The 14,921-nt window shown below is 44.5% G+C and overlaps 1 protein-coding gene across 1 annotated transcript; it reads right to left on the bottom strand.

Annotated features, from left to right (window-relative positions):
* Positions 1–7,839: 7,839 nt before the first annotated feature.
* LSMEM1 (leucine rich single-pass membrane protein 1) lies at positions 7,840–14,921 on the bottom strand. Its single transcript, XM_036066408.2, has 3 exons — positions 14,798–14,921; positions 12,951–13,079; positions 7,840–9,166 (listed from the first exon to the last, which is right to left on the bottom strand). The coding sequence occupies exons 1-3, from the start codon at positions 14,919–14,921 to the stop codon at positions 9,036–9,038; spliced, it is 384 nt and encodes a 127-aa protein (XP_035922301.1). The 3' UTR covers positions 7,840–9,035.

The following is a 14,921-nucleotide window of genomic DNA, read 5'->3' as shown; positions in this document are numbered from 1 at the left end:
AGTGAGTAAGAAGCTACATTAGCAGAAAGGACAGCAGGCTTACAAGGCCTAAGACAGTTAGAGATTTCTTATCCCAAAATAGTATTAATAACTAAGAAGTTGTAGGAAATACACATGGTTGTAATATATTCCAATAGCTACAACCTTTTATTCATACATGCAAAAAGCCCCCCTCTGGCCAGGCACTGTCAGGTACTGAGGATTCAAGGATGAACAGAGCATAGTTTCTACCCTCATGGCGGTTATGGTCCAGTCTTTTAAACATGTTCCATTTACCTAAGTCCAAATATTGAACAGGCAACTCATTCTATATTTGAAGCACAGTAGAAAGATGTGGATTGAAGAAACAGATATGGAAATCATCTATATATAAGTGACATTTAAAACCGTAAGATAAACTAACCCAGAAATAGTGTGGAGAGACAGAACAGTGGGCAAAACCCCAGGGAATGGCAACTTGGAGAAGGGAGGCAGAGCCAGAGGGGCCCCGGCAGGGAAGGGAATGGAAACACCAGGAGTCCAGAAGGGAAACCAGGAGAGTGCTGACCCAGAGGCCAAGAGAGTGAAGAGTTTCATGAAAGGAATGTTTAATAAGGTCAAATCCAACAAAAAGAAGTCCACTAAGAAAAAGTTTGGGAAATGGTCATTGGACCTAGCAATGAGGTCGTAAGTTCTATTACCTCAGCAAGGACAGTTTCCACAGACAGGTAGGGGTGAATGCTCAATTGCAGCAGGCAGTGAGAAATGGATGGGAGGTCCACCTATAAGAGACAACAGGTGTAGCCCACCATTTCGAGAACTTCAGATACGAAGGAGAAGAAAAAAAGACAGTGGCTAAAGGAGATAGCAGGAGAAGGATTTATTAGGGTAAGAGAGACATACGTGGGTATCAAGAAGGAGCTAGTGTGAAAGGACAGACAGACTAGAAAGATCATGGTCCCAGGTTAGAAAAAGAGACTGAGATCAAGGACAGAAGGCACTGCACATTGACGAAAGTCTTGAGGAAAAGCCACAGTTGAAATGAGGTTGTAGGTAGGTCTGTTGAGAGAGAAGATGGCCATTCAGAGAAACCCTCCTGATGGCTTCAGTAGTTTCTCTGAAGGTAGGGTGACAAACAATCCCAGTTTGCTGGGGACAGAAGGCTTTAGCAGGACAGCTGGTCAGCGTATTGTCGGCTCAGGGACATGCCTTCCCTCCCTGAACCTTTCCAGCTCTTATTCTCTGGGTCACAAAATTGGGGTTATGCCCCAAATGGTTATGCCTTATTTCTTGTTTTTCCATTGTGTAGTGATCTTATCTTCCCACTTAGGGGTAAGTTCCATGAGGGTGGAATGTCTGTGTGGTGAAAAGACACTTAAGGAGCTTGATAAATTCCTCTGGTTCATAGGGAGATACTTCCTGACAGGCCTGAAACAAGATTACCTTGTGCAGACCTTCTTAAAAGTGGGATCAAAGAGGCCTCCTCTATGGACTTTCCCAAAATTCAAGAAAACTATGAACCTCTCACCAGAGCCAGCAGAAAACCCACTCCTTGGCATCAAACTCTGCTCTCAGCACTTTGCTGTGAATGAGAAAAATAACAGCTACTCTCCTTAATTAAGTGCTTACCAGGGACTAGGCATCATTTTGTTCAATTACTATAGCAACCTTATTAGGTGGGATCATTCCCATTTTATAGTAAGATAACCAACACTCAGAAGAGGTAAATAGCTTAGCCAAGGTCACATAGCCGGCAAGCAGCGGAACCAGATTCAAAGGTAGGTCCTTCAACCCCAAAGCACACAGTCTTCACCACTATCTATGTGATCTTCTAGTCTAATAGCCTTTTCCCCAGACATAAGCCCACAGATGTCCTATGTCTGAAACAACCATTCACCCTCCCATGGATATCAAACTATATTTTAACACTCACCTCCTTTCTTCCTTTCAAAGTGACCTCCTTCCTCTGAAATAACCAACTGCCACCAGGTGTCCCTCCTCTCCTATTAGTGAGCACCACTTTGTTCTAATTGCAAATCAGAGGCAAAGCAGGCAAACTGGAAAGACTTCCTAGCTTGATTCAATTGCACACATTCACATTATTGAGCAACGTACTATGCCCTGAGGAAGCCCAGACGAGAGAGCCATGCAAAGGGTACAACGCAAGCACACAATGACAAGGCAAAATCAGAGAGGTTCAAATCAAGTTCTAGTTCAAAGGAGAAAGAGATGGCATCAAATTGATGGGGGTAATGATTATGGAAGATTCCTTTGTGACTTCTACAAGTAATATGGAAAAAACCCAGGTTTTCTATCATCTGTACCGAATGAAGGTTTGAAAATAGGTCCTCATGTCTTTTCCTTGTTTATTTTCTGAGTCTGTAAGAAACTCTTTCTGAGCCCTTAAGTGTGATTCAGAAGTTGACCCCCAACTCATCAATATTAAAGAAGTCTGGGGGAGTGAGGATGTGGAAGAGAATTATAATTTAGTCTGTGGCAATATTTAAAATGACTTTAGGGCATGGAGAATTAGACATTTTTGGTATTTAAGAAGCCATAATTAAATTATTAACTGGTCTTTCAATTGTTTGGCCTACTCCCTTTGTTCATCAGACAATAAATGCTCTGTGGCAGTAGCGCTCCACAATCAGGAAGAATATTCCCGAAGGAACAAGGTTGTTACAACCTGTGTCTTTGAGGACTCGTCCATGAATAATGCATCATGTTTTGAAATTTAGAAAGACATGAGAGTCAGAGGAAGCCAAAAAAAAACAAGGAAAAGTTAGGATCATGACTTCCTTTCCCACAGCCCATGCCTTCTTCATCTCTGTGGGAAGACACAGAGTAGCTAGCCCATGTCTTCCTCCATCTGGGAAGATTGCAAACACGGCAGCCTTGCCCGTGGGCTCTCTGTTTCACACCACGGCTGCTTTCTCTGCCCTCATCCCCTTCACGTCCTACTCCCCACATTCCCGGCCTGAAAGCAAAGGTCTACAGAAAAATCTTTACTATTTTATTGGCAAGACCAAATTAGAAGGGAAAAAAAAGAAAGAAGAAGTAAAACAAAGGTAAAAGCTTCCTCGAATTTCCTTCTGACCAATTATGTGACTTCCTATAGGTCCAGCTTGGTCTCTTTTAGATGGTGAGGGAAATTCAGGGGCAACACAAGCTTTGCCCCAATTAACTCTTGCAAACACGGAAAATTCAATGACACGTAAGCCCGGTTTTCATCTCTTGGCAGTTTGAAGAGCTGCACCACTCTGTGTAAAAGGAATCACAGCTCATTTCCACTGCTTGGTTCTGCTCCTCCGTGCTGAGGACTGAATTCATCATTTGCCTCACTTCATGTACATGATTGTCACTGGTTTCAGTTGATTGTTGAGTATTTTGGTATTGATTCTATTTTGTTATCTCACCACCTCTGTAGAGTTATTTCTAAGTCACTTGTAACTGTTACATCAAAGGAGGAGGGACATCTGACCATTCCTCAACAGTATTTTTAGTCCCTAGGGAACGTCAGTAGTCTGTCAAAAGACCTATAAAATGTCTTCAGCTGAAGATGTCGAAGACAGGAGGTTCTCATTCGAAGTGAAGACAAGGTGGAATCTGATAGAACGAGCAGGGTTGGGGCAAGGGAGGGTCATTCTCACGTGCAAACAGGCCTCTCCCTTAGGCAGCACCCAGAGCAGCACTACCTCTCTCACCCAAAAATCTAAAATCTGAATCCTTTGTGTCTTTAGATCAAGGTCAAAGACACCACATTCCAATGTATGTGAAAAGACAAACTGCTGGACAGTCTGCCTGCCTGGTCAGGTTTTTGTGTCTCACATTGCCAGGAAGCCCACAGGTCATGGTATCACAAAGCTACTATTTCAGGAATCATCCTTCTCTGCTCTCCTGGGGCAGGAGTCCCTGTCTGGCTTTTCTTCAGAACCCTTATCTCTCAGGGTTCCCGGCATCTCACTCACATCTGCTATCAGAATGGCTCTCAAAGGCTCTTCAGAAAAGTGAAATAGCCCCTTCAACTGGAGCTTAAGCCAAGTGCAGTTGAGAAGGTCTGGATATGGGGGAAGGGAAGGAAATGAAAAGTAGAAAGTGGAGTGTTCTTCTGAAGACATTCATAGGTCTTTGACAAGAGATCATGAATGTTCCCTGGAGTTTAAAAATAATATCCACGAATGACCAGATGGTCCCCCACTTTTTTCAAAGATTTTATTTATTTGAAAGAGAGAGAGACAATAAGAGAAAGAGAGAGAGAGAGCATGAGAGGTGGGCGGGTCCGAAGGAGAAGCAGACTCCCCGCCGAGCAGGGAGCCCGATGTGGAACACCATCCCGGGACTCCATGATCATGACCTGAGCCGAAGGCAGTCGCTTAACCAACTGAGCCACCCAGGCGCCCCGATGGTCCCCCTTTTTAATGTACAACTTATTAATGACTTATAAACACTACAGAGCCTGAAGAACTTTCTATCAAATTCCCCGTTTTCACCAGAAGCAATACCCTCCCATGTTACCGAGGAACAACCTGAAAGTCAGGGAAGTTGAGGAAGTGAGGAGAGGTCAAGGCAACACTACTCATGCATAGTACCAGAATCCAAACCCAAGTTTACTCCAAATCCATGATCTGCTCAGCCACCCATCCAAACGGAGCACCAGAATCATCACAGCAACTTTTTAAAAACATGAGCTCCCAACCCCACCCCCTGCCTGCTAGCTCAGAATCTCTGAGAGTAAGGTTGGGACTCTGGGGGATTTTTAAGCTTCCCAGATGCTCCCTCAATGAGCACGCTGGCCACTGTGGTCTCCTGTTTGTGGCTACAGGTCAATACTGGTTTCTCATGTCTTATTTACACAACATTCTCCCCCCTCCCACCCCATTTCCAGTGATTACAATTCACTTGTTCTGTAGAACCAAATTGAAAACAATAAGAAAAAATTTTTTTCAGGCTGAAGTAATCATCTAATCCATTTTTAAGAAACCGCACACATTCTTGTGATTAAAAAAATTATATAAAGAAACCAGCGCAGAGCCAGGCGTTTAGCAACACAACAAGTTAAATGCTTCCGTCTGTTTTCTCTAGCTATTCATAATTTAAAAACCAAGAAATATGGGGGTGTTAACCAAATCTTTTGGTTCAAGGACCAAAATCTTTTAAAAATCTTAAATATCAAGGCCTCTCCAAGTAAGACATTAAGACAGCATATTATTATCAGGTGCTGGAAGTATTACCATTATAAGCAATTGACATGGATGTATTTGATCAGTTGTTCTCATAAAATCTATATGCTTATCAAAATGCCCTCCATCCCCAACCAAAGGTAATGTCCCACCTATCTTCCCCAGGTTGGAAAATAATTTGTTACTAACATACCATATGACATAGATCAGAAGCCCATTTGGAGAGAGGACCACACCTCACTCAGCCTCCTCTTGGATCATCTGCAGCGTTGGCTCAGGGAAGCCCAGCACAACCCACACCACTGGGTGCGGCACAGACGTGCAATTCCCACTCGTTACATAGAATTAAGTTTGTTCTGACTTACTTTTTCATCACGTCTTTAAAAATCCCTTTCACCTTCACAAAAAGTAGAGTGCTATTTCTGTAATGTTTTTCCCATAAAAATTTTTACTGAGAAGCTTTTATCTTCACCAACTAAGAATAAGGGGGAGCACAGGTTCCAATAAGAATTGTTTTCCTTTTTAAAAAAATACACTTCCTGACTCTGTGGAAAGATAGCTCATGGCCCTTTCTCCGTTTCACAGCTTCTTCTGCACAAACTCGTTCACAAAGGGGATAGACGACCAGTATTTTCTGACTCTCTTTCCCTCATCCTCGTCTGAATTTAAATGGGGTCATTATGTGAAGCTGGAATAAAATTATTTTATCCAGCCTGACTCAGAGAAATCTTGTTTCCACTGAAATTATCTTGCTAAGCAATAAAAATGGGTTAGAACACAATGGTTTGTGCTGTATTTCTAAGACCCCTCAGTTATTCAACATGACATGCACACCAAAACTCTTCCGTTTGCCATGGGCTGTCATTAGTAAAGCAAGCAATTGTTTTTGTGTTATTTTTAACCCTCCAGGTGTGCTTTGTTCTTATGCAAAAGCCTTGCTTTGGAGATTGGCGTCCACCGGCAGAGTCTTGGACAGAGGGCCTTGGTCTTTCCCAGAGAAAAAAGTAACGTGTGTCCCCTAAATTGCAGCTCAGCCGCCAAGCTGGGAAAGCTGGAGCCTCCAAGTTCCTGGTTGCTGCCTGCCCCAATGACCTCCAGGTGTCAACAGCAGAGTGTGGTGGGAAGGGCTGGGCTAGGCTCACCTGCAGGCGGTTGCCAAGGCAGAACTCTCTGAGGGGCTAGAGGAAGATGGAATAGAAACTGCATGGCCTGGGACCTGGGGGCAGATGGTGTGTGTAATCCTTCCATCACAGTGAAGCCCATTGCCAGGAAAAAAAAAAAAAAAAAAAACCTCTCTCTGAGCCCCTTGTGAACACATTCAGAGTCCAAAGAATGATGCAAACCTTCTTTTCTTTTCCTATTAGGACATGTCTCAGGTCAGCTATCTCTTCTATTTCTTTTTCTCCTCCTTTGCTTGCTCCCTCCTTCCCCTGAAGCCTGTGGTCACGTTATTAGTGCCAGACAGACAGAGGGATTCCTGGCTCCATCTCAGGTAGGCAAATGTGGATCCTGATGTTCGTCAGACTAGATTATCTGGTAAACAATAAAACCCTCCTGCATTTATTGATCACCTCTCAGAGCATAGTAAATTTTTTGCTACAAAGCTTCTCACCCTATCATCCATCCTTGATCAGATGAGATCAGGATGCTATGGTCTTAAACACTGCAGCAGAAAAATTATTTTGGCTTTAAGTCCCAAAGATTTAATGCAGAGATTCAAATGTAGTGGGTTATTTCCACTATACCATACTTACTACTTTTAACAATTATAATAATAATAACTAGTACTTACTTTGTTTCTGATAGTTTTCAGTGCTTTGTCATCTCTTTTAAGCCTCCCAACAATACTAATAGATTTGATAATTATCCAGTTTTGCTGAAGTTAATTTTCCAAAACTCACGGTAAATAGTGGCAACAAGATCCAAACCAGGAAGTTGGGTTCCCCAGCCCATGTCTCAACTGCCATTTTGGACTGCTGTGTAGGCAAAGGGTACAAAGTTTCAAAGTTTCAGTAATACAAGATGAATCGTTCTCAAGACCTTACATCCAGCATGGTGATGACAGTTAACAATACTGTATACCTGAAATGTGTTAAGAGGACAGATCTTAAATATTCTCACCCCCAAGTCCCCCCAAACACAAATGGTAAGTATAGAGGTGATGCATGTTAATTAATTTAATTGTGATACTCATTCAACAATATATGTATACCAAAACATCAAGTTGTATACCTTAAATATATACAATTTTTATATGTCAATGATAGCTCAGGAAAGCTGTTTAAAAAGAAAGAAAAGTGGCGCCTGGGTGGCTCAATCAGTTGGGCATCCAACTGTTGATTTTGGCTCAGGTCATGATCTCAGGGTCCTGGGATTGAGCCCTGCGTCTCTCTCCCTCCTGATAAATTATTTTGCCACAACCCATCAAAGTGCAATAAGAATTTTCCAGTAAACACAAATTTTAGATTATTAAAATATTCTATATGATATCTATCCATATGAAGAGAGTAAGTATGCAGGACAAATGTTTTTGAGGGCAAAAATGGGTAAGTAAAATGTCTTGTGTTTATTTCATCAACTAGTGTTGTAAAATGTAAATGTGTGTGTATGTGTTTAATAGTTAATGACAGGTTTTTGATCAGCCCAAAATGACAGAATCGCAATTCATCCTTTTTTTTTTTTAAAGATTTTATTTATTTATTTGACAGAGAGAGAGACATAGCGAGAGAGGGAACACAAGCAGGGGGAGTGGGAGAGGGAGAAGCAGGCTTCCCGTGGAGCAGGAAGCCCGACGCGGGGCTCGATCCCAGGACCCTGAGATCATGACCTGAGCCGAAGGCAGACGCTTAACAACTGAGCCGCCCAGGCACCCCATCGCAATGCATTCTTCAATAAACTTGCACAATATATTTGTATTAAATAAAAGATTTTCTAAGACTCATATGCTTTTTAAGCTCATTTATATCACACCATATCTTATATCACAAACTGTGTACCTTACCTTTTGGGCTAAAACAGGGCAGGTTTCAAATATTCCAAATACACAATTTCCTACTGTAGCTTAGTAAAGACCACAAACCTATCAGATTGCTTCAAAATTAATCAGAACACTGAAGGATTTTTTTCCAAAGAATGCCAACAAAGCTTATATAATATATATATATAACCATACATTCCCTTTGTTCCCCAATTGAATGTAAACTCTTCTAAAGTAGACAGATGGTTTGCACAAAGAGCTCAATAAACATTGGTTGAATAACTTAGGCTCTCTCTCTTGACCCCCACCCTACCATTTTTCATATCAATACTACTAGCACATATCAATACTACTAGCAAATACCAGAAGGCAATTGGCTCTGAAACCCACCCATCCCCTGTCCTTGGGGAAGAGTCAGAGTTTAATCACCTGAGCAGAATTTCTTTTATTGAGAAGAGTCATCACCTGGTTCCCTTGAATACAAATAACTCACTGGATTCATTAGGCTGTCACAGGAATTCATAAAGGCGCATGAGGTGCCATGAACCTCACTGGTACAGTGAACTTATTCTGGTGACAACACTCCTTTTGTAAGAGAAGGTGTAGGTACGGAGCCGAATTCTCTTGCTAACTGTTGGTTCTCCTTCATGCCAGCCACCCTAAACCCCAATGAAGCAGAAGGACCCTACCATAAAAAGAGCCCTTTTCTGGCTGCTATCCATGCCCCTTTGCCTTGGAGTTGCTCCCATCCCTGTAGCAGAAAGTTGGCCCCGGGGTTGGGATCACGAACCAGATATTCTGTTGCCTGCAGAAATGCGCATGCTCACTTCATATCCCTGTGCACGCCCAGTAAAGTGTGAAGCTCTGGCGTTAGCAGCTGCTTTTGGGTGCTCATTTCTTTAGTTTTGTTCAGGGTCCAGTTGATTGAGTCGCTTTACAATGAGGCTGTTGATTTTCTTAAGATCGTCTATGTCCTTTCCCTCAGCTGTTAGTCTTCTTGACACATCATCCATCTTGTTTCCAGTTTGAACTTCAAAATAGAAAACAGACTGTGTTACATTGGTTTGCAGGCTGTTCCGTCGGGGCCCGTTAGTGCCTTGTGTTGGAGCTTAGCTGAGTGCTGAAAGGTCCCCTTGGCAAGTCCCCTGCTCCAATATCCCAGGCAGCCCAGAAACCCGGGAGAGAAATTGCTGAAGACTCAAGTTATCTACCAAGTGGATTATTTTTATAATTTATTGGGGGGGGCGCCTGGGTGGCTCAGTCGTTAAGCGTCTGCCTTCGGCTCAGGTCATGATCCCAGAGTCCTGGGATCGAGCCCCACATCCGGCTCCCTGCTCTGCGGGAGGCTTGCTTCTCCCTCCCCCCCTCCCCCTGCTTGTGTTCCCTCTCTCGCTGTGTCTCTGTCAAATGAATAAATTAAAAAAAAAAAAAATCTTATAATTTATTGGGGCCAGCCTCGACTACCTTTGGAAGCTCTGCGCAGATTTTGGCTGAGAAACATCACTGTGAGCAACCGAGGGAAACCCCCAGCATGTCTCATGAGCACGTCAGAGAAGGGATTGTTACATTGTCTTTTTCAGAGACCTCTTCTCAAAAGGTTTTCGGCTCCTCATCAGGAAATGAGGTTTTCTGGGTTTCAGCCTCTTTTGACATAGCTCTGCTGGTTCTGGATTACCAGCCCATAAACGAATATGTAAGAATTCCCCTCAGACCCTCCTAAGAACAGAGACAATACTTTCAAAATAAACAGAACTGACAATGAAGTCAGCTATGGAACGGAACACTCTGAGGTCTGCTGATCACAGAGTTAAATTTTCCAGGCATCTTTCAGGAACTGATGATGTTGGTAACATGCCACGAGGCTTTCGTGGATAAACTAATGTGGGAAGGGCAACTAGACATTAGCACCTCCCCTCCAGACTTGGGACAAATTGTTGCTCAGAAGCTGCTTCTTCCCCAAGTTTAAAAAATTAGGATGGATGAATTAGGGTCCAAGACATGAAGGAAGGATCTTAATTGAGATTCGCTGCAGAGCAAGGCAGGAATCCCATTTGCTCCTGGGGGAAAATGCGAAACACATGAGATCCTTTCCCCTCTTGGGAACCTCCTAGAACATTAGTCAAACAGAGAAGGAAGCAGCAGTCGTGTTGGCTTAAGCGTGTCCCACGATACACTGATTCCAAATTAAATTCCAAAAAAGAAAAAGAGTTGCATGGGCAAAAAAGTTTACCGAAAAATTATATACTGACTTGCCTCTTGGAAACTCACAGGAAGTAAAAAAAAACACTTTGAGCATTAGCTCACTCAGCAATTCTCAAACGCATTTGACCATAGAATCCTTTTTTTCTCCAGGCCACACTTAATAATATCCCATGCACCCAGTATTCTCTGGGATACACTGCTTGGCCACTACAAACTGCGACCAGAGGCATCCATAGTAATCTACCCTTGCTGTCTATTATTCCTTTTTTGGACAGAGATTATGACAAAAACAAAGGCCCCATGGGGTTTTTATTCTTTATTTTTCTAAGATTTTTATTTATTTACTTGAGAGAGAGAGACAGAGACAGCGAGAGAGCACAAGCGGGGAGGAGAGGGAGAAGCAGACGCCCCACTGAGCAGGGAGCCCTATGTGGGGCTCGATCCCGGGACTCGGGGATCATGACCTGAGCTGAAGGCAGACGCTTAACTGACTGAGCCACCCAGGCGCCCCAAGACCCCATGGTTTAATAAGAAAGTAATCAGTATAAAATAAGTCTTCTCTCTCTTATGTAAAAAGACCAGAGTTATAAAGAATATGGGTTCTTTCTCATCGGTGAATAGGCTACAAATTTGCACTAAATCCCACTGAGAGCAAAAAGATTTCCTTGTTAAAGATGAGCACAAGCCAAGTTCAGATGCCTGAACCAACTCTGGTCTTAGGTTAAGCTTTGTCTGAAAGCCACAGGAAGTCCTTACTTCATTACTTCAACGTAGGCAATGGAGGGCAGGGGAGCTCTGGAGCCAGGCAGATGAGGGTGTGGATCCCAGTTCTGCCTCTGATTAGCAGGGTAAACATGGAGAGGTAAACTCTCTGGGCCTTAGTCTCGCATTGATGAAATAGAAATATTAAATACTATCTTAAGAGGTAAAAACTGAAGATAATGGATTTATGTGTCTGGCACAGAGCAACTGCCCAATAAAGACATTCTTTATTCATGTCTTCTTTCCATTTCTTCATACGACTTTGCCCTCAATATAAAACACCAGCGGCAAATTTAAAATAAACCATATTTATAATGACGGTGATAAAGTGCATGCTCTTTGAGGTCGGGCGGGAGTGTCTTTGGGCACTTATCAGCTGTGGACCTCGGGCACGGTAAATAATCGAAGCCTCAGCATCCATAAAACCAGAATAATAGTAGATCCTACACCAGAGAGCTGTTATGAGGTTGTGAGCAAACAGACATCAAGTGCTTCGCCCAGTGCCTGCGACAGTGAGTGCCCAATAGATAGCATATGTTATCAGCATTACCCCTAATCTTACTACCTCTCATCCCACAGAAGAGAGGAGGTCCTTTGGGTGGCTCTCCTGTCTGTGGGCATACCTAAAATTTCCTCGTAGTTTAACTCAGCCATTGTCCCAGATGCGTGTGGCAGAATGATAATGGGAGCATTCATTTTGGTTGGTGTAACATTTCAGAAGAGTAACCCATGGGCTCTTTCTGGCCCTGAAGGTTCAGGAACAACCCACATCCAACAGGCCGTCAGATACAAGGGCACCGTTACTGTAAGGAGAATTGCCCTTGCAGCTTCGAGTGCAAGAAGGCAACGGCTGGGCGAGAGAGAAGCGGTTAAACACCATGCCTCCCCACCTGCCCCACCCCCGAGGCTGGATAGAGACCTGTTCGCTGGAAGGCGGCAGTTTGGGGAAGAAAAGGCGTCGGAAGCTCTAAAAGAGTCACGCCCTCTGCCCACCTGTCTCCCCCGCACCACCACCTCTACCTCTAATCCTGAATGAATTTAAATTAAAGGCATCCAAAGACATGGGCTCTACTTCTCCCTGAAGACTTTTGTAGGCTACACGGCCTGCAGAGTAAGAAAGGGCAGAAGAAATGACAGTGTGGTGGATCCGGGGGAAAAGGTATCAAAGATGACTCCCTCCTCTCGGGTCTGGGAAGGAGCTGAAAAATCCCAGATGATGGCCCGCAGGGGTCAGCTGAGAGAGAAGACTGGGGAGCTCGAGGGGAGGGGGCAGCAGCCCTGCCCCTACCAGGGCACTGAGGTCTGGGGGGTCTCTTGGCTGAGGAGCTGTGTGGGACAGCCCGGGTCACAGGGGAGGTGGCGGCAGCTCACACAGCCCGGCCAGTGTCAAACAGGAGAGAAGGGCCTCACACCTCCCTAACGCTGCCTCCGGGACCCTGCCCCAGCCCTCAGTGCTTCCAGCTGATTCCTGAGAAGTGAGAAAACCTGGAAAGGGGTTCGAAGCCTGAATGGGACTCTCTGGTACAGAGCGGAATAAATGGAGGGGTTATGCCCCGGATCAAGCAAACCGAGAATCAGCAAGGATAAGCCGCCGACCATTTGACAGCGAGGGACTCCAAGTAAGACAGTAAAGTCATAGTAGGCGTTTGTGAACTTTGGGCACTGTGGGCTCGTGTCCCCGTGATCCTCCCAGAGCTGCAGGGCTCACTCAGGGCACCCGCCCTCCCTCTGTCTTTCAGGGAGCGTAGCCGTGAGTGCCAAAAAGCAGGGACCCCTTGCCGGAACAAAGTTAAACAACCAGCCACAAAGTAAGAGCGTTTAAGTAATGAGAACATGTCGGTGGTACTTACCTATTAGAAAAATCACAAAGGAAACCAGGGCCAGGCTGACAATCAGCACCATTATCAGCCCCATAAAAAATAGACTATGACTTCCATTTCCTGAGTTAGTGCCAACGTCTGGGATTTTCTCCTGGAGCGCTGATAGGAAACAAAAACAACAATGACAAAAACTTCTCAGCAGGCAGCTTGTCCACAGACCTGACCGGTCCCCCATGATTTGAGGTGTGAGTAGGGGATATGCCCATTTTCCCCTGTCATCGCCCTGGAGAGTGACTTATGTTTTAGGAATGTCTTTGGGCTGGTGCTCTTTGTGAATTTTTTACCTTCTTCAACATTGCTATTCAAAAAACAAGCAGGGTTAAGCAATCTCCTTGGAAAGTTCTTTAAAGATGGTGTTAACACTGAAGGAGCAGGACCTGGGCTTTTCTGTGGGTGAGTGGGGGAGGCTACATGCGTTAAGGGTTCAGAGCGATGGAGGCTCTATCACCCTTTCCCCCAACGTGACCCCCGAGTAAAACACAGCTGGCTGGGACACGTCTTCTGAGTAGAAGGCTGAATACTCTGGGATGTCTCCCAGGAAACTCCTTGCAACATAGGAGTGATCAGTTTAGCCCACACCCATTTAAACAGAAAAATGGCACCGACGTATTCTGGTTTCTTAGAGCTGTCTCTGGGACGGACCTGCTCTGGAAACAAGGTTCTTTTAAATGTCCCGCACTTAAACTGAGACCGTAACCATGCTCCTAGAGCAGCTTGGGTCAGCCCGAGCACGAAGTGTCTGCATGTGGCCATCATTTCGTAAGGCCTGCGTGCCTGGTAACACCCAAATTAAATTCAATAAGAAATAGAGAAACTTGGGGTAACAGAGACGAACGACTTCCTTTCTGTATTCTCTCCTACTTGGCATCCGTCCCACACACTGTGCTGCTCGACTGTAGCTCGGTGGGTGGCTTGTGTCCTGGGCTCCGTCACCCTGCAACAACTTTTGCTCCCTAATCAAAGCGATGGCCTAAGCCGGCACCCAAACACCTGTTTCTATTGAGACTGACTGCAATAAAGGCAGGTGAAAACCCGAATGCATTAAAATGAAGAAAAAAGCGAGACCTCGGGAAGGATTGAGAAGGGGAATGATAGATACAAATGTGGGACAGTCCGAGTTTAGAACGGGAATGGAACAAGCGGCCAGGGGAAAAATTAATGCTTGTGTTTGACTGTCAGAGTTTAAGCTGGAAAAATGGGGCTCAGAATGAGCTGATCGAGCTCATTTACAATATTTAGGGAACAAAGTACACATTTAGTATTTAGCAGATTTTTGTTTTGCTTTTCCCCTCCTTTTTTTTAACCCTTTAATTGGGGCCATTTGTAATTTGTAAGCAGAAAATGAAGTTGACTTCTTTGCTCGGAAAAATTCTAATGACTTTTTAAAAGCTGGAGGAATGCGTGGAGCATATTCCAGGAATCCACTACGAAGTCAGAGCTCTCTAGGAAAGTGGGCCCCACCGGTGACCTGGCTGGGGTCCCCAGAAGGTGCAACAGCCGCCAAGAGGGAGAAGCAAACCTCTTGGAAGACCTGCAGCCTCCACCCCTTTCCAGGGAGAGACACTCCACAGAACCTCTCAGAACTCTTGAAGACAGATTCCACGTCTTGCTTAGGAGTCAAGCCCCTAAGCCTGCCAAGTATTAAGAAAACAAAAACAAAAATTGCCTGATAATAAATAGCCCTTGCAGAGCTGAGGTGTTCCTATGCCTCTCCTGCCCGCCCCCACACACACCCCCACAGGGCCAGATTAGCATTTGCTATTTTTAGGTGACCTAGAAGCCAGGAAGGGCCACCAAGCCTGGGAGGGCACACATACGGAAAAGGTGCTGTGATCCGGCAGGACAGAGGTTTAGTTTGTTTAAGTCATTTATGGAATCCACAATATAAAGTTTTCTGTCTTCAGGCATGCCTCGAGGGCCGGTGTCCTGGGAATGATTCAT

This window comes from Halichoerus grypus, chromosome 12 (genome assembly GCF_964656455.1).
Source record: "Halichoerus grypus chromosome 12, mHalGry1.hap1.1, whole genome shotgun sequence".
NCBI lineage: Eukaryota > Metazoa > Chordata > Mammalia > Carnivora > Phocidae > Halichoerus > Halichoerus grypus.
This window is presented reverse-complemented; position numbering and strand designations above follow the sequence as displayed.

Coding starts and splice junctions, on each gene's coding strand:
- LSMEM1 (XM_036066408.2), bottom strand. CDS start 14,921: ATGAATCATTCCCAGGACACCGGCCCTCGAGGCATGCCTGAAGACAGA. Junction 13,080..14,797: donor CGGATCACAGCACCTTTTCC/GTATGTGTGCCC, acceptor GTTTCCTATCAG/CGCTCCAGGAGAAAATCCCA. Junction 9,167..12,950: donor CTTTGTGATTTTTCTAATAG/GTAAGTACCACC, acceptor TCTATTTTGAAG/TTCAAACTGGAAACAAGATG.